General features: G+C 44.4%; 1 protein-coding gene across 3 annotated transcripts in view; it reads left to right on the forward strand.

Annotated features, from left to right (window-relative positions):
- The window catches only part of ctnnd2b (catenin (cadherin-associated protein), delta 2b), a 778,554-nt gene extending 757,178 nt beyond the window's left edge, over nucleotides 1-21,376 (forward strand). For all 3 annotated transcript variants that reach the window (XM_078229049.1, XM_078229027.1, XM_078229038.1), the window contains 3 exons: nucleotides 12,191-12,322; nucleotides 18,308-18,384; nucleotides 21,116-21,376. In XM_078229049.1, the coding sequence (XP_078085175.1) occupies nucleotides 12,191-12,322; nucleotides 18,308-18,384; nucleotides 21,116-21,376 (470 nt within the window). The remainder of the gene's footprint in view (nucleotides 1-12,190; nucleotides 12,323-18,307; nucleotides 18,385-21,115) is intronic.
- The last annotated feature ends 3,985 nt before the right edge of the window (nucleotides 21,377-25,361 follow it).

Genomic DNA, 25,361 nt, shown 5'->3' on the forward strand with positions numbered 1-25,361 from the left:
ACACAAACAGTGACCCAAGCCAAGAATCGAAGCCAGGGCCCAGGTCCCTGGCGCTGTCAGGCAGCAGTGCTAACCACTGTGCCACCCACATAATCTCTGGCTTCTTCTGTCTAATAGCTGTGTTCTTTAGTCATTGAACTGCCAGCCAATGGAAACTGTTTTATCCTACCCACCCAATCAAAGCCATTCATGATTTTGAGCATAGAATCATAGAATCCCTACAGTGCAGAAGGAGGCCATTCAGCCCATCAAGTCAACAACCACTGTCCAACAGAGCACCTTACCCAGGCTCTTTCCACACAACCCCACGTATTTACTCAAACCCCCTTGACCTACACATCTTGGGACATTAAGGGCCAATTTAGCATGGCCAATTCACCTAACTGGCACACCTTTAGACTGTGGGAGGAAATCCATGATGTGGAGATGCCGGCGTTGGACTGGGGTAAACACAGTAAGAAGTTTAACAACACCAGGTTAAAGTCCAACAGGTTTATTTGGTAGCAAAAGCCACACAAGCTTTCGGAGCTCTAAGCCCCTTCTTCAGGTGAGTGGGAATTCTGTTCACAAACAGAGCTTATAAAGACACAGACTCAATTTACATGAATAATGGTTGGAATGCGAATACTTACAACTAATCAAGTCTTTAAGAAACAGTGCTCTCTCCACTCCCATTGTTTTGTTTCTTAAAGACTTGATTAGTTGTAAGTATTCGCATTCCAACCATTATTCATGTAAATTGAGTCTGTGTCTTTATAAGCTCTGTTTGTGAACAGAATTCCCACTCACCTGAAGAAGGGGCTTAGAGCTCCGAAAGCTTGTGTGGCTTTTGCTACCAAATAAACCTGTTGGACTTTAACCTGGTGTTGTTAAACTTCTTACGGAGGAAATCCACGCAAACACAGGGAGAACTCCACACAGACAGTGACCCAAGGCCGGAATTGAAGCCGGGTCCCTGGCGCGGTGAGGCAGCAGTGCTAACCACTGTGCCACCGTGCCGTTCAAACATATGTATTAAATCTCCATTTAACTTTCCCTGCTCTAAGGAGAACAATCTCAGCTTTTCTACCTCTCCACATAACTAAAGTCTTCCACCCCTGATGTCATCCTAATAAGCCTCCCCCACACTCTCCAAGGCTCTACAATTCATTGTGAAGTGACCAAATTAGACACAATAGTCCGTCTGAGATGAATAGAGTGATTTATAAAAGTTTGCCATTAACTTTCTTGCCTATGTCCTCTATGGGCTGAATTTTACATTGGGCATAGAGTCCTTGCCCCCCCCCCCCCCCCCCCCCGCCCCACTCCAGTGTAAATATTGGGGGTGAGCCCACCCTCTTTGGCCAGCCCAGCCTTCAGCCATTTAATGGCCATTAGACCTTCAATTAGCTTCAGGCCAGACCTCCACCCCTCATTGGGGAAGATACACAACTTCTAAAATCTGCCAGCCAATCAAATGAGCAGCAACTCTCTTGTCTTGACAGTACTATAGGGAGTGTTGACCACTGCTGGAGCTACAACAATCCCCAAGGAGAATGTGCCGTGATGGAGCACAGATGAAGCTAGGTCTGAGGTCTTGCCTGGGCCAAAGTGGGAAGGGGAAACACCAGGTGGAAATAGCTTGGGAAAGGTTCCAATTGGCACAAGGGGCTGGAAAAGGTGGCACTTTCTCCTCTTGCCCGGCCACCATCCTCACCCAGCACATGAGTGGCCATTAATGGTTCACTTTGGCTCAGCGCCCCATCCCCACCACAGTGCTGGTAAAATTGCAGCAGGGGCAAGTGGATAGGTGCTGGGAATGGCACCGTCTGAATGGTGCCCAATTTTACAGCCACCCCGCACAAGGGACCCATGAAATTCCAGCCTCTACTACAGTTTCAAAAACCAAGGATTCTTCATGCCTTTTGAACAGCTTAATGAGCTTGCCATACTTATAGAATCATAGAATCCCTACAGTGCAGAAGGAGACCATTCAGCTCTTCAAGCCTGCACTGACAACAATCCCATCCAGGCCCTATCCCCGTAACCCCACATATTTACCCTGCTAATCCCCCTGACACTAAGGGAGAATTTATCATGGCCAATCCACCTAGCCTGCACATCTTTGGACTGTGGGATGAAACTGGAGCACCCGGAGAAAACCCACGTAGACATGGAGAAAATGTGCAAACTCTACACAGACAGTCATCCGAGGCCGGAATTGAACCCGGGTCCCTGGCACTGTGGGGCAGCAATACTAACTACTGTGCTATCATGCCACACATATCAGCCAGAAGCTGATAACCATTTGTTATAATCGTTTCTCCAAAGATGTGCAGGTTAGGGGGATTGGTCATGTTAAATTGCCCCTTCGTGTCCAAAGATGTATAGGTTAGGGGGAGCGGCCATGGTGAATGCCTACGGCCATGGGGATAGAGTGAGGTTTGAGCCGGGGTACGATGCTCTTTCAGAGAGTTGGTACAGACTCGATGATCTGAGTGGCCTCCTTCTGTATTGTAGGGATTCTATAGTTTGCATTTCCACCTATTTCAAAGTTGCCTATGCATGACATCTTAAGTGCTCTGTTTCTTGACTGTTTTCTGGACTGGAGGAAGGTATGCAGTGGGGTCTCCAGAGATTGGTATTAGGATAATACCACAGCTTTTAAAAAAATCTACATCAATGACCTAAAGTTTGGGCATAATTTCAAATTTTATAGATGACACATAACCTGGAAGTATTATGAACTGTCTGGAAGATGGTAATAGAATTCAACCGGTCACAGGCCTACAGAATGGGTGGAGTCATGGCAGATGTAATTTAATGGAGAGAAGTATGAAGTGGGACTTTTGGTAGGGGAAATGAAGAGAGGCCATTATAGAATAAAGCATTATAATTTGAAAAGGGGTGCAGGAACTGAGGGGCCTGAGGATATATATGTGAAGAAGGCAGGGCAGCTTGAGAAAATTGTTTGTAAGGCATATGGAAGCCTGGGCTTAGAACAAAAGCAAGGAAGTTAAGGTGAACCTTAATAAAACACTGGTACAATCTTAATTGTGTCCGATTCTGGGCACCACATTTTAGGAAGGATGTAATAGCATTGCAGAGGATAGAGAGAAAAGATTTACGAGAATAGTTCCAGGGACAAGAGGCTTCAGTCGATAGGATAGACTGGTGAAGTCGGGCCTGTTCTCCTTGGAGAGAGAGGTAGGGAGGGGATTTGGTAGGGCTGTTCAAAGTCATGAAGCGTCTGAACAGAGTAGATAAGGCGTAACTGTTCCCATTGGTGGAAGGACTGAAAACCAGAGGATACCAATATAAGGTGTTCGGCAAAAGAAACGGGACAACATGAGGAAAAAGGTTTTATGCAGTGAGTTAGGATCTGGAATGCACTGGCTGAGAGTGTAATGGAAGCAGATTCAATCGTGGCTTTCATAAGGAAAGTGGATAATTAAGCAGCACCGTGACAGGTTTCAGATTAGCGCTGGTGCCTTCCAGAATCTTCTCCACTTCATTACCACTCCTCCTTTAATACACTCCTAAACAGCTCCATCTTTCAACCAGCTTTTGGTCAGGTATTCTACTATCAATAGAGATGACTCACCTCATTGTCTAGCAATGCTCCTTTGTCTAATAATGCTCCTTTGAAGATGCTTTTACCACATTAAAGATGCTATATAAATGCAAGTACTTGTTGTTACTTCTGACGGTAACAAAACACGTTTGCATTAAATAGGATTCCACACACTTTAGGATTCCCCCTCCTTTAGATTATTGCATGGCGGCAAGTAAACCTCTGACATCACTAGCTGCTCCATACTGTCAATTCGCCCACCACTACCAATCCTATTTCCACTTTATTAGCAGCTGTCCAACCCCTGTCCTTATCTGAATGACCCTTTAAAGCCTCCCCCCACCCCTGCCTCTGTACCTGCAACCAACTAACGCCCTCCAATCGACTGACTCTGACCTTCTGAGCCCTGTGCTATCTCGCTGCTCAGCCATCTTTAGGCATCAGGGTCCAGAGCTCGGAATTTTCTGAAGCCCCTTTGATCATTCCTCTTCTGTCATCACTCTCAAGTCTCTCACTGATAGGATCATGCCCCTGCACCCTGTACGTACCATTGGAATCATAGCCCTGTACTCCAGGACCCAACTGTAGGAAAATATTTCTGCACCCAGGTGTCTACTTGTGTGATTGAACTCGCGTGACCCACGAGTCACCATGGGGATAATACCGCTGTACACCAGTAGCTAGTTGTGTGATTCAACACATGTACCTCAAGGCCCACCTGTGGGAAAGTATCCCTGTAATCAAGTGCTGACCCATGGAATCATATCCCAATGTGTGAACGCATCCCCCCCCACCACCATAGAACCTACCTGTGGGATCATGCCCCAGTAGCCAACTCAGGCCTGTATTCCAAGACCTACTGTGGGATCATACCCCTGTCCTCCAGGATCTACTGATGGGATCATTCCCTGGTAAGAGTCAGCACCGTCAAGAGAGCAGACAATGATCTGATGGAAAATGATACAGCATTTAAATTCTCTGACTATTCTGTGACTGTGTTATTGACCCATTGAAAGAATGCTCACTTCTAAAATCCCCATGGTATTAGTTTTAGCCAAAAGGGGGAGGGGGGAGGGAGTAATTTTAACCCTGCTGCAGGGGAAGTTCCATCCAGAGAAACTATATTGAGAGAAACTCAATTTGTAGCTTCTACCATCCATCAGTGTCGGGTGACCCATGTACCGCGGCACTGATATTAAGGAGGGAATGAAGAGCATCACCTTGTTTCAAAATAGAATTGATTTTTTCGCAGGCGATTGAGTTGAATGCCTCATTGGGTCTTGCAAGACTGATGGGCATCATTATATAATTTCAGTTCAGTGTTCTAAGCCAATGTGACCGTGTCTGAGAATAATAGATGTCTATACACTCGTGTCACGATCTTGTGTTTTCATAGCACCATCTTCAGCCCCCACAAATGGGTGTTGACTCTGTGATCCGGAGATTGCGCCTTTTTTATATCCTGTGCTCAAAGAAGGACATGAAACGAAGGAAGTAACGGATGCCCCAAGTTGGGGGAGTCTGCTTCCCTGACTGACAGATATCTTGAGTTACATTGCCAAGCGACTTCTGAAATTAAACAAAAGAGCAAAGCATAAAATTAAACGTCGAAAGAAGGAACTTCATGACAAAATCTCTTTACTGCCAGTAAAGGGGATGCGATGGCCTAGTGGTAGTATTGCTGGACTATTAATCCAGAAACTCAGTTAATGTTCTGGGGACCTGGGTTCGAATCCCGCCACGGCAGATGGGTGGAATTTGAATTCAATAGAAAATGTCTGGAATTAAGAATCTACTGATGACCATGAAATCATTGTCGGAAAACCCGATCTGGTTCACTAATGTCCTTTAGAGAAAGAAATCTGTTGTCCTTACCTGGCCTGGCCTACATGTGACTCCAGAGCCACAGCAATGCGGTTGACTCTCAACCTCCCTCAGGCAATTAGGGATGGGCAATAAATGCTGGCTGGCTAGCGACACCCATGTCCACAAATGAAGAAAAAAAAATTCCAGGGGTGTTTTTAAAGTGTAATCATTTTTCTAATATTGGAATGACACATGGAGTGCAGTTACAAACAGCAGAGTCAGTAATGGGCCAACCACCCCAAATAAAAATATCTTTGGATGGATTATTTTGTAAACAAAGCACACTGAATTTGATCAGTTTGATTTCCACTTGAAGCTTACTTTATCAGCATTTCTCAGCCAGATCATCTCGCAAACAAGCAGCAAACAGAGCCTCCTATCCGGCCAGCTCTCACAAATCATTCAGCGTAGCATTATGCTACAGCCACATTGATTGTTTCATGAGGCGATGGAAAATTTCACACAAGGTATTTTCGGGGTTAATTTTGCAGAGGATTCCCCAAGTGCCCCTGGATTGATCTAAAACAGAAGCAATCCTGGAGAGCGTTATTTAAATTCTCCTGCAGTAACTCATCTGCTGCAATCATGCTTTTAAATGAGGCAGAACATGTAAAAGATCACTAGTTGGTGGATATTAAATCTGTGAAATTGACTTGAAATTGTACGTGTCGTTGGGAAGAAAGGAAAAGAAAGCTTTGAATCGCGAGTCTTCCCAACAGCGCTTCTTGTAAAAACCAATCAGTCACAAAGGTTTGTCACAACCTTCAAGGTCCTTTTGGGTTTCCATTTTTTTTATTACCTTCTTTAATAGGTTATTTTTTTTCCCATCTAATGTTCTCGCCTTCCTTCATCTCTTGAAGACATTGGCACTCTTTTCTGCAGTATGATCTTGAAGTTACTTTCAGTACCTTATCCGAGAGCTGGGTGGATGGGAGGCGTTACCAAGCCCAACAGTGCCAGGGGGCTAGCAGAAACAAATGGACATCTGAAGAGGAGACCCCCTCTGCCCTCCGCCAATAAAGAAACCCCTGGGCATGTGTATACACATGCATATAAAATATTTATTTTTAGTTTTAAAATATACTTATAACTTAGACTCCCTACAGAGCAGAAGGAGGCCATTCAGCCCATTGAGTCTGCACAGGTTCTCCAACAGAGCATCTTACACAGGCCCATCTCCTGCCCTATCCCCATAACCCCATGCACCTACCCCACGCAGCTAAACCCCTTACACATCTTTGGACACTAACGGGCAATTTAGCATTGTCAATCCACCTAACCTGCACATCTTTGGACTGTGGGATGAAACTGGAGCACCCGGTGGAAACCTATGCAGACACGGGGAGAACGTGCAAACTCCACACAGTCACCCAAAGCTGAAAGTGAACGCAGGTTCCTGGTGCTGTGAGGCAGCAGTGCTAACCACTGTACCATCGTGCTGCCATACCATAGGTATCTAATGTGCCAAGCTGGGATAGAGTGTCTCTTCAAGTCTTATTGATCTGATTCAATATTAGTGTGCCGTCCTGAAGATCAGTGGCAATTTGGAAGCAGTGCCTAATGATAGAAGCCGAACTAGATAGCCGTTAGTATTTTATTGTCTACCAATGTCCATGTTAACTTAATGTTACTGTGCTTGCTAAATGATCTTCCAAACCATTGAATAACCTTGGTCTATGCCTGATATCCCAAATGTCAGAACAATGGGAATTGAGCAAAAAGTGTTCTGCCATCAAATTATTTTTAATATTCCCTTTTTTGAGTCTGCCAGGGAAGGGGATCAAGAAACACAGGTTGGAGATCCGGTCATAATAGATTTGCCATCTTATTTCCCTCATCTGCCTGACCATTGACTGTGTGGAAATTGGTGGAGGCTCATTAGAAAGTTAACCCTTGTGAGGCTTTATAGGGCAGCACGGTGGCACAGTGGTTAGCACTGCTGCCTCACACGTCAGGGACCCGGGTTCGATTCCGGTCTCAGGCCACTGTGTCTATGTGGAGTTTGCACATTCTCCCCGTGTCTGTGTGGGTTTCCTCCAGGTGCTCCGGTTTCTTCCCACAGTCCACAGTCATGCTAAATTGACCCTAGTGTCAGGGGATTACCAGGGTAAATATGTGGGATTACGGGAGTAGGGCCTGGGTAGGAGTTGATGGGCTGAATGGCCTCCTTCTGCACTGTAGCGGTTCTATGAATCTTCTATGAATTCTATGTTCAGGAGAGTGTAGGACCCAGTGCAGAAGGAGGAGATGAGATATACCAGCTCTGAAAATCCACCTCTTTTCCAGCATATTCCAATGCGACTCCGACAGAATGGCCCAGATTTGGCCTCGACTCAGTTCTGGCCCAATCCAAACCAGTCTGCATCAATTACCCTGTGGCTGGTTTCACCGAGAGAAAGATGTTCAATTATATGGTGTCTTTCATGATACCAGAGCATCAGAAAGCACTTTAAAGCAAACTATGTACTTTAGAAATGTCATGATTTCAGTGAGGAAACAGGGCAGCTAATTTACGCTCCCACAAACAGCAACGGTTGAAGGATATGTGAATATTGGCCAAGGCATCTGGGAGAACTTCCCGCCCTTGTCCAAGTAGCGGGAATCTTTCATTTCCTCCTGAGAGGGCAGGCAGGGTTTCTGCTTCACATCACCTGAAACTCTGCACCTCCAATAGTGATGCACTCTTTCAGTGTAACACCGTGCATACTGCATGTTTTGAATACACAAAATGATGCAGAGCCAGGATTTTCCGCTCCCATTTTCATCGGATGGGTTTGGCAACAGGAACAGAAAATCTCGCGCAAAATCCCAAATTGCCAACGTAGATGCAGGATACAATTGTCCCCTTTCCCCATCAATGACAGGGTGCGATTTTTGACATTCAATATCAGGAACATTATTTGAATGAATTCTCACCTCATTATCAGGCCTCTACGCCTGAATTCAACCCCATCCATAAGGAAGTCCATTCACGTTGGCATGAGGGCAGTACAGTGTCAGATCCAACTGGTCTCCCAAGATATGCACCTGGCAAGCCAAGCTCCCAGAGGAGTTCAGGTGAGTGCGTCGCTCAAGGGAGAGAGGGTCATACCTGGGCATTGTCTGAGCTTGGGCAGCCTTTAAAAATGACAACCTGATCTTCAAGGGGCGAAGTTGCTGATTAAGCCCACCCCACCAGCGTTACGTTGTGGCACTTGCCCCTTTCAGTTTTTCATACCAAGTTCAGGAGGATTTTCCTGCCCACTAACGGGCCTTTACCAAATTCCATCCAGAATTTAATACCTGCAAATATGTTGCAGTCTGAATGTCAATGATAAATTATTGCATTGCCATGTAATAATTTGCGATGTCACTTATTATATTCATAGAATCTAGGTGGCCCTTTGGCTCATCGAGCCTGCACCGACAACAATCCCACCCTGGTCCTATCCCCGTAACCCCACATATTTATCCTCCTCGTCCCCCTGACACTAAGGGGCAATTTATCATGGCCACTCAACCTAACCCGCACATCTTTGGAGGTTGAGAGGAAATCAGAGCATCTGGAAGAAACGCATGCATACACAGGAAGAATGTGCAAACTCCACCCAGACAGTGACCCGAGGCTGGAATCGAACCTGGCGCTGTGAGGCAGCAGTGCTAACCACTGTGCCACCGTGCCGCCCAATCCTTTAGCTGTACCCTTGTGCTGTACCCTTGATCATCTGAGACCCTGCACATAAAACTGCGTTCACATTCATTCAATATGGATAGAAAACAAGAAAAATGACATTTGTCAGCACTCATGATTTAGTAATACAGAATATAATTTTTCATGTAGGATGCAAAGATGGCGCATTAATTTTCTCGAGTGGGAATGTTATCCTTTAAAGGGTTAAAACCCTTGAATCATTCCGTGGCTACTGATGCCAATCTTCAGGCCACCAAGAAACACAATCATTATATTTTCAAACCAAAAATGACTCAAGTGAAACTTGTCTGTCAGAAAGTGTCCCAGCTCTCTCCTTTCAGTTAAATGTACAGCTATGAAACCGGTTCCCCAATGCAGTTTTTTAAAAAATCACCTTCCTCACATCCCACTTGCAAGGCTGGTCCTGAGTAAGGACTCAACACACAGCAGTGTTTGTGGTGTTGGAACAGGTTACATTGCAGCTTCAATTGGAGGGCAGAGGGCTGTTAAATAGTATGGTTCACTGGCAGTCTCCTGGGTACAGTTGGCAGTGCTGTTCTCCTCCAGTGATACGGGATTGTGCACTGGGTAGGGTAGATGGCTAAATAAAAGCCATTTATCGACTTGCTGTGTATTTGGCTTCCTAACAAACTCCCAGGTGGAATGCGGGTCAGGTTCCTCGTCCCAGTGGTCTTACAATGAAATTGGCGGTTTTCAGGAAGAGACTTTCTGTCAAAGATTTGCCGAGGGAGCAGAGCATTGATGATGTTTAATGCAGGAAGCTGGGGAATAGAAACATGACATCTAATACTTTAAAGAGAGGAAGTGTGCGCTCCTGTTTACAGTGGGACTAACTGGGGTGCACAGTCAGAATCCTCTAACAGACTGTATGCCAGTAGAATCCCGTAAAAGAGGTAACTTTGATCTTCAAACGTTAAACCTTTATCACAAAAACAGTCCACCGAGTTTTTAGTTTCTACCTTGTAAACACGTTCCATTTCTTCGAGCCTCTCAACAAGCAGAGAGAGAGCGAAGAAGGCTCAGTGGCTTTAACACTTTAAAGGATAACCTTTCCTTTTACACAATATTAGAGGCTAATTCTCATGGTACCAAATTCAGTGGCAGCAAAGATGTTTAGCAGGCCTCTCTACGTGTTAATTTTCAAAGTGGTATGGGATAGAAAAGACATTTGAGTTCATCTGTTAACCCTTTCTGCTCTGCTGCCCCCATTTATAAAATCATAGAATCCTACAGCGCAGAAGGAGGCCATTCAGCCCATCGAGTCTGCACTGACCACAATCCAACCCATATCCCCATAACCCCATGCATTTACCCTAGCTAGTCCCCCTGACACTTGGCAACTTAACATGGCCAATCCATCTAACCCGCACGTCTTTGGACTGTAGGAGGAAACTGGAGGAAACCCATGCAGACACGGGGAGAATGTGCAAATTCCACACAGATAGTGACCCAAGCCAGGAATCAAACCCAGGTCCCTGGTGCTGTGAGGCAGCAGTGCTAACCACTATGCCACCTTGCCACCCATTTAAAACAGGGACTCCTGAGATTTCCTATTCTGTTTGGTCGCTTCTTAAGATATGTAATTAGCAGTTTAAAACACTGTTTGAGGTTTTGTTTTTGGAGGTGGATCAGTTATCTCCAGTGTATCGCTTCTTGCTGATGTTCTTATGTGGTAAACAGAGTAAGAAGTCTAACAACACCAGGTTAAAGTCCAACGTTATGTGGTTCTTATGTCATTGGTTCTTATGTGGTTCTTGTGTGGTACAGTGGTAGCACTCTCTCCTCTAAGATGTTGGTCTCAGGTCTCACTCCAGGGGTTTAAACAATGCCTAGCCTGACATCCAGTGCAATGCTGAGAGAGTACTGGACTGTTGGAGGATGAGGCGTTAAACTGAGGCCTCGTCTGCCTCTCAGCTGGATGTAAAAGACCAGCACTGCTATTTTGAACAAGAATGGGGACGTACGCCCAGGTTTCTTGGCCAATAGGTATCCTACAATCACTAAATCACATTATTTGACCTTTATCACATTGTTGTTTGTTGCTTTTCTGACAATGACTTCAGTTCAGAAGAACCTAATTGGCTAAAAAGCAGATTGGGACATCCTGAGTTTGTGAAAGGTGCAGAATAGATATAAGTTTATCGTGACATTACTTTTTCCCACAACAGCAGTTTAATTCATTCACTTGCAAGCAAGAATTGAATTCAGATCCTAATAATGAGCTGGCCATGCTCTAAGGTTAGCTCCTTAGGTCATAGATCATTGAAGAGCAGTGTTCCTGGCTCCATGATTCACCTCGATCATTGCATTGCCCCTTATTTGAGCTATGCCGAATGTCTTTATCTGTAATGGGCCAGAATATATCATTGTCACTGAGTGATTCTTCCTTCTGAGTCAGGTGGCTGTGCATTCAACTCCCACTTAAGGAACCTGAACGTACAATTCAATTTTCTATCCCAATTATTTTCTTTTCTGTTGTCTTCAATGAATTAGATAATGGGGATGGGGTACAAAACCAGCTACCGATTTTTTTAAAAAATTCATTCGTGGGACATGGGCATCGCTGGCTGGCCAGCATTTATTGCCCATCCCTAGTTGCCTGAGGGCAGTTGAGAGTCAACCACATTGCTGTGGCTCTGGAGTCACATGCAGGCCAGACCAGGTAAGGACAGCAGATTTCCTTCCTGAAAGGACATTACTGAATCCGATGGGTTTTTCCGACAATGGTTTCATCGTCATCAGTAGATTCTTAATTTCAGATATTTTTTATTGAATTTGAATTCCACCATCAGCTGTGGTGGGATTCGAACTCAGGTCCCCAGAACATTAGCTGAGTTTCTGGATCAATAGTCTAGCGATAATACCACTATTATTGTGGTATTTTCGTTAGATTATTTCCCGTTCTGTGCTCCTACCCTAAGGTGAATTTCTGCCCTAACTTATGCCTCGATCCAAAAAGGGTTTCTTTCAGCCAGTGAAACAGAGGGAATATTCTGCCGGCTTCAAGAGACACTGAACTCATGGTTGTCCAAGGATGCCGGAGATGTATTGGAATAATGCAGTGCTCTCTTTTTTTTCAGCGAGTGCCCCAGCCTCTCCTCGAGAGATGATCAACTTAAAGGAAAGGAAGCCAGACTATGACACAACTGGGACCAATTCTGGCTACCATGGGAGTAAAGGGGAGCACATCTCTAGAAAAGATACTCTTCCAGGTGAGCAACCTGGAAGCATCCTCACTAAATAAAAATGACCCAAAGGGGACTATTCCACAGCATTTTCAAGAGGGTGAAAGGTTATGGGGGGTAGGCAAGAATATGGGGTTGAATTTACAGTCAGATCAGCCATGATCTTATTGTTAAGGTTCAGATTAGAAACTCCAAAGTGTTTTATGAAGCCCACCTGAATCATAAGTTTTGCATCTTGAATTTGGCTAGGATAAGCATGATATGTTTCATTTCAGGTATAATTCAAGTGACCCACTAGGGAGCTTTTATCAAACAAAGCTTATTTAAGAATATAGTTGACATGTATAGTAAGAAAATTGGCAAGAACTTATATAAATCACAAACAAGAAAGAAAACAACCACTATAATGTATAACTCTTACTGAATATCTCTAATGTGTTCCAATTAAAACCAAACTTATAGACAACAATAACCCTTTTCACAGGTTTAACACAGCACAGACTAATGCTCACGTTATACTGGAAATTGAGTCCTTTGGTTGGAGAATTGAAAACTCTCAGTTTTAATTCACTTAGAGCAGGTTGAAGACAAGACAGCTTCCCAAAACACCAGAGAGACTCTGATCCAGCCCCCAACAACAGCAGATTTTCATCCTTCAGAAAAACAACAGAATTTCCAAAAAAAAAAGGAGACAGAGACTTCCCTTTCAGCTTGAGTCTTCTCACATCCAACTCCCAAAACTGAAACTGAAAATGAATCCTTGTCACCTGACCTGCACACAGCTTTTTCTTCCTCCCAACAATAACCTCACCTGAGGCTGTGAGCATGATAAACACTGACTGTGAGAGCTGCAGAGATCATGATTAAAAAAACACTTCTTAAAGGTACACTAATGTCACACTATTGAATGGCAGAGTGGGCTCAAGGGGCTGAGTGGCCTACTCCTGCTCCTAATTTGAATGTTTGTATGTTTTCAATCCTCCTTCCTCAAGCCCCTTGCTGAAAGTGGTGATTCATTCATGGGAATAGTTCCACTGAGAGAGCTTCCTGCCTGTTCAATTCTTTGCTCAAGTGGTCATTCGCAAGTGAGCCAAGTTGGTCTTACAACGTAATAAAAGGAAGTCACAACTGAGCAGAACACCGTCCTCAAATGACAGCCATTAATTTGCCATTTACGGTGGGAACTATAATTGAATTATCTAGAACAGGAGTGCTGACTCCTAACACCCCTCTTCCTACCCCAGGCCACTTATAGACAAAACTGAATGCCCACCACCCCCCTCAGATGAGTTTGGAGGTGGTGTGGGGAGGGGGCATTGTTTGATAGAATGGGAGGATGGATCTTGTTGCCTTCCTGCATCCCTCGAATTAAGTCTGGAGCATAAATGCAGCAGGTGGCATAATTTCCACTCAGCACCCTCCAACCCCCTTCAAGCAATGTGCCCCCCACCCCACCCCAACGTCCCCACACCATCCCACGCCTTCAAATTTAACCAGTAGCGGATGGGAGACTTGCCATGCGAGCAGACTGCCCAGTCAAGCTTGCTGAACACCCAAACGTGGGACCCTGATTCAAAGACGTTCAGTGCCCAATTCAGGAAGGGGAGTATGGGTGGGGATGAATTTGGCCCACTGAGATCCAAGCCTCTTGCGTTGCTTCTGACCTCCCACCTCCTCCCACATCACCAGCAACCCTCTCCCTGAATCCTCGATCCCACCCGCTCTCACCTTTCTCCAGGGTTCCCTGCCTAAGGCCTAGTTATATCGTCAGCAACAGTCATCAGCTTTTGGTTATGGCGAGGCCAGCAGCTCTCAGGGATAGGATTTCTGCTCCACTAGCGGAAGCCCTACAACTATATGTTCCTTGTGGACTCGGGAGCCCAGAAGACAGTGTTTCCTCTTCCATTTGGGAACTTAATTCCCTTGGGGCTCTGAACGATCTGTTTGGCAGCGATGCTGCAATATTTGTGGCGGATGTTGGGCCCCCTCCTGCTCTCATTAAATTCCAGGCATAGTGTCTCACTGTAAACCCACTCGAGGTTAACTCATTTTGCACTGTACAGGGGCAGTACAGAAGACTTCACAGGACTGTACAGCTGCATGATCCACCAGGGTGGAGTGAGGGGATGGGGGTGGGGGCTTGCGGGGGGGTCCATGTACTCATCCAGCCATTTGGGATTTGGCCAGAAGATGTTTAAAATGCTTTAAGTGAAACCACAAAATCTGGTGACAGTGTAAATACATGAATAGATCAGTCTATGAGCCATGTGAAGCAATGGCAGTGTTAGCGTACTGTCAGATCTCTGCATGTGACACAGATTTAGGGATTTACTATCACACTGTGCAGCATTAGTAACAAATCTGTAATTAAGTGCATGTGCAATTTTTATTATTAACTCCTCAACTTGTGTTCATGTCGTGCCTTTAATGTATTAAAACAGCCAGTGCTTCACAGGAGTAGACAAAATGTGACATCAAGCCACATAATGTGACATGAAGACAGGCAAGGGGTAGGTTTTACGAGCATCTTGAAGGAGAATAGCGAAGCAGTGAAGTTTAGGGAAGGAATTCCAGATCTTAAAGCCTAGACAATTGTCAATGGTGGGATGAAGGAAGTGGGAGACCCCTTCGAGGCTAGAAATGGAGAAAGGCTTTATAAATTTATAAATCTTCGGCCAATGGTAATGTCCAACCTCAGTGTCTGAACATTACAAACAAGCGAGCTGTAATATAAATTACAAGCTGATTCTCCAATCAGCTGACATTCATGTACTAATGTTTTATCACCTTGTCTTTGTCGCTGTCTAAGTTACTGAAACTCTCACCCGTGGCTTCTGACATGCAGAGTCAATGATTCCAATGCTCTCTTGTCATGTGCCACCCACCTTCTGCACTCTATAAACATTCTGCTGCGCACATCCTAATTCACACCAAGTCCTCTGCATCTATTTCTTCTGTGCTCACTGACCACATTGGTTTCTGCTTTGGCAGCACCTCAGTTTTGAAGTACCCCACCTTGTGTTCAAGTTCCTCCATATTTTTGCCCCTCCCAGTCTCTGTAAGGTTCTCCATCCCACAGCCCACTGTGCCCTCAGCTACCTGGCCCCTAAGCTGTGGAATTCCCTCCCTAAGCTTCTCCGCCACTTTACCTCTCTCTTCTCATCAAACCATTTCTTCAAAACTGTTTTGCTGACCAACCTTTTAGTCGCCTGACTTAATATCTTAATACGGGCGGCATGGTGGCACAGTGGTTAGCACTGCAGCATCACAGGGACCCGGGTTCGATTCCCGGCTTGGGTCACTGTCAGTGTGGAGTTTGCACATTCTCCCGTGTCTGCGTGGGTTTCCTCCGGATGCTCCGGTTTCCTCCCACAGTCCAAAGATGTGTGGGTTAGGTTGATTGGCCATGCTAAATTGACCCTAGTGTCAGGGGGATTAGCGGGGTAAATATGTGGGGTTACGGGAATAGGGCCTGGGTGGGATTGTGGTCGGTGCAGACTCGATGGGCCGAATGGCCTCCTTCTGCACTGTAGGGATTTTAGGATCTCTTTATGTTGTTTGGTGTCCAATTTAGTTTGATTTTGTTCAAGGGAAGCACATTGGGACATTCAGGTACATTGAAGGTGCTATATGAATGGAAGTTGTTGTTGTTGTTTACCCTGTTTCTCTGGCATTCCCAACACTGGAAGAACTCGTGCATAAAGCTCAAACTCACTCAACTCCTGTAACCACACACTTACACCTTCAGATTAAAGCTGCGCCATCAATGTTGCTATTGAGACCAGTGACATCAGCAGATGTGGCAATATTTGCACCCCATTGTTCTGCGACACTGGAAGATCTCAGCAGGAGCAGCACATCAGCTGTTTGGGTTTCCGGTTGTAGTCTCCCAAAGTTGATATACTTGGGCATTCCACAGTTCTGTCGGACTTTGAATTTTTCTCGTGGGGTAAGATCCAATACCCTCACAGAGGGGCCAGGCAATAATCGCAGCATTGTCCTGTCAGCCACACCCTAATGTTATAGTTCAGGTCAGAAACTCCAAAGTGTTTTATGAAGCCCGCCTGAACCACAAGTTTTGAGTCTTGAATTTGACTAGGATAAGCATGAGATGTTTCACTTCAGGAATAATTCAAGTGACCCACTGGGGAGCTTTTATCAAACAAATTTATGAATATAGTTAACGTGTATAGTGAGAAAATTGGCAAGAACTTTTACCAATTACAAACAAGAAACAAAACAACCACTATAGTGTATAACTCTTAATAAATATCTCTAATGTGTTCCACTTAAAACCAAACCCATAGACAACAAAAACCCTTTTCACAGGTTTGACACAGCACAGACTAATGCTCACGTGATACTGGGGTCGAATGCTGATTTCAAATGATCTTGAAAACTCAGAGCAGCTTGTGGTCTTCAGCTCCCCAAAACACCAAAACACAGATTTTTTAACTGCAGGATGGCAAACAAGATGTGCTTTCAGCTAACTGGTAAAACTTTCAAAATAAGAACAGAGAGAGAGACTTCTTTCAACTATGTTTCTAACACTGCAGCTAAAATGAAACTAAACCCTTGTCACCTGAGCCGCACACAGTTTCTTTTCCTTCTTCTCCATCCAAGCATCACCTAAGGCTGTGAGCATGATTTTTTAAAAAACCTTTTTTAAAGGGTGCGGACATCACACTAAGAACAAATAAATAATCAGTATGGTTCAGCCAGTTCCCCTAAAATTTGGCATACTTCAGATGCATTGGGATGGGAGAGCTGGGTAAAACCTTTGTGCGCCAGTTCTGGGCTCAAGCCCAGGCATACCTTTCTACAATGTAAAGACTCAACATAATGCAACTCACCCCTATTTCCTCTGTTGCACTCAAGAAATGAATGTTCCCCAAGCTCACCACCATCTTCTAAAGGGCAATTAAGGGTGGGCAACAAATGCTAGTCTAACCAGCAATGTGCACATTCTGTAAAAGATTTTTTAAAATCATGTGTTGGTGAGCAGTGGCAGGACCAATGGGATTGGTTGCAATGACGTGCTACATAGCGTGAGATCCCCGCTGGTAAGATCATCAATACTGGGATCCCAGAATGAATTACATTGGGCAAAGGGCTAGATCTATATTTCAGAACATCACCACATTGATCAGGATGTGTTGCTTAAATGGCATCATGCTCAGTCGGGGCTTAGGAGCCCCAGAGATTATCATAGAAATCATAGAAACCCTACAGTGCAGAAGGAGGCCATTCGGCCCATCGAGTCTGCACCGACCACAGTCCCACCCAGGCCCTACCCCCACATATTTACCCGCTAATCCCTCTAACCTACGCATCCCAGGACTCTAAGGGGCAATTTTTAACCTGGCCAATCAACCTAACCTGCACATCTTTGGACCGTGGGAGGAAACCGGAGCACCCGGAGGAAACCCACGCAGACACGAGGAGAATGTGCAAACTCCACACAGACAGCCAATCCACCTATTATGGCTAGAATCTTATCACCATTCACGCCGGCGGGATTTTCCCATCCCACCGCAGTGAATGGAGATTTGGCTGGCCGTCAAATTCTCCGACCTCGCTGCAGCGGGAGCGTGGCTTGAACAGCAGGTAAGATCGTGCCCAATGAGAATAGCCATGATGTGGAGATGCCGGCGATGGATTGGGGTGGGCCCAGTAAGAAGTCTTGCAGCACCAGGTTAAAGTCCAACAAGTTTATTTGGAATCACGAGTTTTCGGAGTGCTGTTCCTTCATCACCTGATGAAGGAGCGGCACTCTGAAAGCTCGTGATTCCAAATAAAGTTGGACTTTAACCTGGTGTTGTGAGACTTCTTACTGTGCCCAATGAGAATAAGCAAAACTTCAGGTGGAGGTAAGGATATGGATGTGTAGAAAGATCAACAAACGCAATTTGCCAAAGAAGATTTAGCCAATGCTTACATGGCCTACAGTACAACAAGCCTTGGCAGGAACTTTCAACCATTTTAATTGCGTCTCTTTCTTTATTTGAACAGCTCAACTTTCTGTAGTAACCGGATCAGGCTACAGGAATTCCTATGCTACTCCTGTTGAAGCTACCAAGCACAACCAGGTCTGTTACACACTTTACAGAACATCTGATCGATGTCTTTGACCTTCAGCAGCCATCAGTGTGAAAAAAGATTTGAGCTCTGCATTGAATCGCAACACCTTTCCTGTCTCGCTTCAAGCTTGGCTCCTTTATTCTCTTGCTTTGCTTGGAGAGAAAACAAACCCTGTTCACCCTTCTGCCTCAGTGACATCATATACAAGTGTTTGAATGTAATTTAGATGACATTTACAAAACAATGGCAAGAGGAAAGGTCGCTGGGCATTTTAAAAAAAACTCAGCCCCATGGAGAAAGGGAAAATTTACTTTATTCCCAAATGTGGGTGGTGGGGGAGGGTGATGACATTCCAGGAAACTTACTCTGCCTGTGGAATGGAAATATTGGCCGAACTTTCCAGCTATTCCTGCCAGCGGGAGCTTCCAGTCCAGCCGACGGTAACTACCCCCCCCCCCCCCCCTCCCCCAACATCACCATGGGTTCCCCAATGGCAGGGACTGCGAACAATGGAAAACCTGTTGACAGCGGCGGGACCAGAGGATCCTATTGCCGGCCACTGGCAGTCTCCTCTGCCACTGCAAGACGCTGTGGGGGTGGGGGGGACGGGGTCCTGTTGAGCATGAGGGCATACATTAGAGGTAGTCTCTCTCAGGGGCAGCCAGATAGGCATCAGAGCCAGAAACTGTGAGAATGAAAGGCGACCATTTCTGAAATTAGTACCGCAGAGAGATTTCCCCTCCTTTCCAGTGTCCGATCGGCTCTCCCCTCTTTCTTTGCTGCTTTCTCTGCATGGCGCTCCGATGTTGAGACGCCCTCATGCTCACCATTCTGCCCCAGCCCTGTGCTGCAGGCTCTTTGATTGGGCCTCCAGCCTCAGAAACCTACGGCAAGATGTTCAGATGCATTCTGGACAAGGAGGCAATGATGTATCAGGGAAATATATTAATCAACAAAAGCTACAATTAACAAACAAAAGCAATCGGTATCCTAGTTCAGATGGTTCTTGCTTCTCCCTGACTAATGGCGACAGCCGACCTGTGACTCCTTTTCTCACCCTATGTCTGTTTGAAATCTGTGCAATGAACCTCTTTGCCTTGTTATTTTAATCCTCTGTAGCCAGGGCCAATCCTGATGTTGTAATGTTGCCATTATGCTTTGATCTTGTTATTTCATCTGTCAATACTAACAGTTTTGCTGACCCCTACATTTATCTTATTACAGCTCCACAATCCATCCATTGTTATATTTTAAAGTATATTCTTTGGTAATAATTGGTAAGAAGGTTCAGGCATCTGTCCCTTTTCCTATTCATGTTCAGTTCATACCATCAATCCCCATTAAATTGTGATTCTGAATTAACTCAAGTCATACAAGTGTTATTTCCTTACATTTCTAAAATTGACCCTTCATCTACCAGGAGCTCATACAAAGTATAAAATTCACATTCATCAAATGCAAAGTATGAAAAAACAAAGGAAAGAAAGACTCACATTTCCTGCGCTACCCTTTGTCCTTAATAGTTAGGCCAGTGAGAGGGCAGGCAACTAGAAGGCCATCTCCTGAAAGATTGTGCTGGTGGGCACACTGGTGTCATGAGTGGGCTACAGACCCACAGGCGCCCACTGGAAAATTCAGCCATTGCCTTTGGTTCCTGCCACCAACTGTGTTCCCTAGCCAGCAATTCCATCTCTGTCCCAGGCAACTATCTGCGGCAGAATTAGACTGTTCGCAATCTTGGTGATTTATTTGATCACTACCATAATGTAGCTCGCCTACTTTTAGTTCCATAATGTCATGGATCCTACATTAGCTCATTTTCTGCTGAAGCTCTCGCCCATCCCTTTGTTAAGTCTAGATTTGATTATTCCAATGCACTTCAAGCTGTTCTTCCATCTTCCACCCCCACAAACTTAAACTCAAGGAAAACCTGCCTTCCATAACTTACCTCACATCACATCCCCTTCACTCCTGTCCACACTGACTTCCATAGGCTTACAGCTGAACAATGTTAATAATTTTCAGGCTTGATTTCAAATCGCTCTGTGGCCTCACCCCCTCGATCTCTGTCATCTCCTCCAGCCTTACAATCGGCCCGAAGTATTTTGCACTCCTCCTATGCTGGTCTCTTTCACATCCTGGATTTTAATAGCATCGCCATTGGCAACCATTCCTTTAGCTGCCAAGGCCCAAATCTCAGGAATCCACCCCAGCCTTAAGTTTCTCTATCTTTGTTTCCTCCTTTAAGACATTACAGAATCACAGAATCCCAACAGTGCAGAAAGAGGCCATTTGGCCCATCAAGCCTGCACCGACAACAATCTCACCCAGGTCCTAACCTGTAACACCACGCATTTACTCTGCTAATCCCCTTGACACTAAGAGGCAATTTTCCATGGCCAATCCACCTAACCCGCACATCTTTGGATTGTAGGAGGAAACTGAAGCACCCGAGGAAACCCGCACAGATATGGGGAGAATGTGTAAACTCCACACAGTCACCCGAGGCTGGAATTGAACCCGGGTCCCTGGCGCTGTGAGGCAGTAGTGCTAACCCACTGTGCCATCTTGCCATCCCTTAAGATCTAAGCATGGTTTTGGTCAACGGCATTGCTCTCTCGCTGTTTGGCTCAGTGTCAAATTTTAGGTTCATTTTGATATGTTAAAGCCATTGAAATAATACAAGTTGTTGGTGTTAAAAGGAAACAAGAATTATAACCTGTATCATCTTCTCAATAGGTCTCATCACAGCCTGCTGCACAAGAACCCAGTAGGAAAGACTATGATACATATCAGCCCTATCAAAACTCGACAGCAAATTACGATGACTCTTTCTTTGAGGATCAAGTGCACAGTCGCCCAGCGGCCAGTGAATACAACATGCATCTCGGCCTGAAGTCAACTGGCAATTATGTTGATTTCTATTCTGCTGCCCGTCCCTATAGCGAGCTAAACTACGAGACGAGCCACTACCCGGCCTCACCCGACTCCTGGGTCTAAGCGGTTGGCCTCTTGGGTCTGAGCAGAGGCGGCAGATACACGAGCAAAGAATAATTATACAAGACCCTGGGAACTGTGCATGTGCATGAATACCACAAGACATTTTTCAGCAAGTCTTAGTCTATCAGTGGTCTGTTCCGTAGGACGGGGGAAATCATGGCAGATGGCGGTCAGATGGATAAGTGCGGAGAGAAATGCAAGTGACATTCAGCTCATTCAAAGGAGATGGAAAATTTGCTCACCAGAGGATGGGGTGGGGGGATTGCAGGGGGTTGCGTGCTGAGGGTGGAATGGGATTGGGGAAAGATTAAAAGTTCTTGTTCTGCGTCCAGAGGTGCAAGGTGGTGGCGGGGAGGGGGGGCAAAGGACATCAGAAGCGTGCAAATAAAAGGGCATTGTGGGGAGGACTGAAAGTTGGCGGTGGAAAGTGGTTGAAAGCGATAGGATGGATGTTGGAGAGGCCAGGTCAGAGGTCAAGCACAAGAACCTGAATGCGTTTACACTTGTTAACGGGGACTGTCTGTCACCTCTTGGAAACAAACATTCTCAACTGATTGTGTGTCACAGCTTGTAGTTTGCAGTCGGGTTTTCTTCTGTACAGCAAGACCATTTCTCTCGTCGCCTTCTTGGGGTTCTTTCTTTCGTTTTAATGCTTTGTTGTGAAGTATTGGATGTACATTACCGATCAATGGGAGCATTGTGTCCATTACAGCAATGCCAAAGTACTCCTTCTGTCTCTTGTTCTAAATACTGTTTTAATTATGGACAAAAAAATAATGTGTTAAGCGAATTTGATCAGATGTGTGAATTTCCGAGCTTTTTTTTTTATGAAGTAACTAACTGAAGGAAGTATTTAGCAGTATTGTTTGTTCTGGTATGTGGATTTGTTTGTGTGGTCACTAACAGAAAACCCCATCAATCGCTGATATTACGAGCATCATTCCACACGCTCATTCAATGAGATTCTCTCTCTCTCTCTCTTTCACTGCCTAAAGTTTTAGATGTAGATATTTGAAGACAATTTTTCATTTATACCGGTTTTGTTTATGATGATACAGTGTTAACAGTAAATAAATGAAGTTGTCATCCATGTTTGTAAAAAAAAATCAAGGAAAAAAAAGGAAAAAAAAAGTCTTTTTTTTCCATGTTTCTTTCTCTTCATACAAAGTCAACAATGGTTCCGATGTGCCATAAAGTCTGTTCGTATTAATCTGCAGTATCCCTTTTCTGGCTTGAATGAAGCACATTGAATTTTCAGGATGGGTAGTATATAATTATAGCCCAACTCACTGGGCAGGAAACCCATGGGAACAGATAGAAAGCTTGTTTTACACTCACCCAATAATAGTCTCCATTGACTTGAACACCCACCCAATATTACTCGCCATTTATGTTTTTCATCCTGCCTAGTATTACTCTCATTGACTTATACATCCTGCCCAATATCATTCTCCATCGACTTTACATTGTTCAGCATTACTCCCCATTGACTTTTACACAATGCCCAATATCACTCTCCTTTGACACTGGGAAGCACAGTCGAATACTACTCCGCCTTGACATTTACACACTGTCCCAATATCGCTCTCCTTTCACACTGGGAAACACAACCAATTGATACTCTGCATTGACTTTTACACCCAGCTATATTTCTCTTTGACTTCATGCTTGGGAGGGGGTTGTAAAAATCAGTGTCGCACCTAATCTTGTAGCTTACTCAACCAATGTGTTAAGACCACAGTGAAACTTCCCACCCCACTGAGAAAGTGTAGGCACAAATCACAGAACTCCTAGACTTGATCACGAAGCATTTCAGTCCCCTTTTCAACGCAGTTGGGGTTGAGGAACTGACTCGGGGCCCATGCAGTTTATTGTACATAAAGCACGGTGCTGTGCCCCACGCAAACTGGAAACTTTCCTTTTAAGATTATGTGGTACATCACAAGGCACCGATTATTGGCCTTAAATTTTAAAAAAAGCTACGCAGTGTTTTGCCGGGCTATGACGTCGCCCATACAGGCAAACATAAAAGGGATACTGCCAGCTTTAAAGCAACTTTATCTTTTCGGGAACAGTAGTGCAGCAGTACTCATTGGTGCCAAATGAGAGGGAAAAAAAACAACAAAAAAAAAGACACTTTGAATTTTAATTGTAGGGAAAAAAATACTCTGAAATTGATGGCTAGCTAATTGTCCTGCTGACAGTTTGTAGATGTAGATAGATGAGATTTAAATTTGTTAAATGCTTTTTACAGTGTGTTTTGTCAACAACGAACAAACAGAAAATATAAGGATTAGCAGCATACTGGGTTACAAAGCCTTTAAACCGCAGTCGGAAAGAAATCTGGGTGATGTGATTAAAAAAAAAGATAATAAATGATGCTATTAAAAACTTTAAACAAAAGCTGTCCAAAAAAGTTTCTTCAAGTGGTGCCACATGGCCAGGGGTTTTCCCTGATACATGACGCCTTTTGGAAATTCTCACAGATTGTACCAGTGTCTATGGTCAAAGGCACCTTATGTAAGATGATTCCATGTTGCAGGACCGTAAGCCGGTTTGCAGAGTATAGGCCAGGAGTTGGCAAACCAGCATAAATGATCACAGGATTTTAAGTGCAAGTTATGTCAAACATCATAAAATTTATGTGATCTTTTGTGCTGGTTTTATATTAAAAAAAACATTGTGCTGGAAGCCAACCCTGCTTCTGACAATGGCCACGTCCCCAGATCGGAACTATTTTGAATGCCGGTTAAGTTTCTGTTAATCTGGTTTGATTTATTATTGTCACACGTATTGGTATACAGTGAAAAGTATTGTTTCTTGCGTGCTATACAGACAAAACATACCGTTCATAGAGTACGTAGAGGAGAAGGAAAGGGGAGGGTTCAGAAAATAGTGTTATAGTCATAGCTAGGGTATAAAGGAAGATCAACTTAATGTGAGATCGGTCCTTTCAAAAGTCTGATGGCAGCAGTGAAGAAGCTGTTCTTGAGTCTCAGATTTTTGTATCTTTTTCCCGGATGGAAGAAGATGGAAGAGAGTATGTCCGGTTAATTGCATTCATTCCCAATCATTCAAGGAGGCTTTGTTTTTCGGCAGAAAGGCATATTTTATAAGTTTTTAAAATGAAAACACTAATTTACTAAGAAAGTGACTGGTATTCACCAGTGAAGCTAGTAAAATAGGTATGTTTTTTTTAAGTCATTTTCAGTGATTTAAAAATTTAAACTCTCAAAATTTAAACTCAATTTAAACTCTGGGCACTTAATAAAATTGCTTATTTTTTGTGAACTACCCATTTTCACCTGTATTAATAATAAAACTGCACCAAGTTACCACTCGTAAATATATCAATGAATATTTTTAATGCAAGGTAAATAAATTCTGATCCATTTGCGTTGACTGATTGCACTGGTGCACAGAAGATTTTACTTTTGTGATTATGCAAATGAAGTTTGGGTGGCAAGCATAACTTCACTGCAGAAGAATAGTCCAATTTCAAGCTCAGTCTGAACCCAGATTGCCATTTGTACCGAGAGCAAAAACTCTACGCAGTGTCAGTAAATGTAGGATCTCACACTCGCATGCTAGTAATAGTTAAGCACTTGGAATTTTCGAGAACAGAACTATTTATCACATGCACATCCATCTATGCAATTCTGTGAACGCTGGAGTTTGCAGGATGCTGGTCTGTAAGCCACAGTATGAAACAGGTGACAGCTCGCTTTACAGCTCTCCCGATTGTTATTTCCATTGGTGTCAGTCAAGTTGAACTCCCAAGGAGAGAGCACCTTGTTTTCAAATCTCGAATAGTGATCGCCTTACATTCCTTGTGACATTCTCATTAAAAACGCTGTCTGGGGTTCAGCATTTATTAACTGCAGCGTGTAATAAGGACTGACTAGCAGCAAATTCATTGAATTAAGACACTGTCAGGGAATAACAAGGACGATCTGCTCCATTTGTGAATTAAAGCCTCTGACTA

Source organism: Mustelus asterias, chromosome 2 (assembly GCF_964213995.1).
Source record: "Mustelus asterias chromosome 2, sMusAst1.hap1.1, whole genome shotgun sequence".
In the NCBI taxonomy this organism is placed as follows: domain Eukaryota; kingdom Metazoa; phylum Chordata; class Chondrichthyes; order Carcharhiniformes; family Triakidae; genus Mustelus; species Mustelus asterias.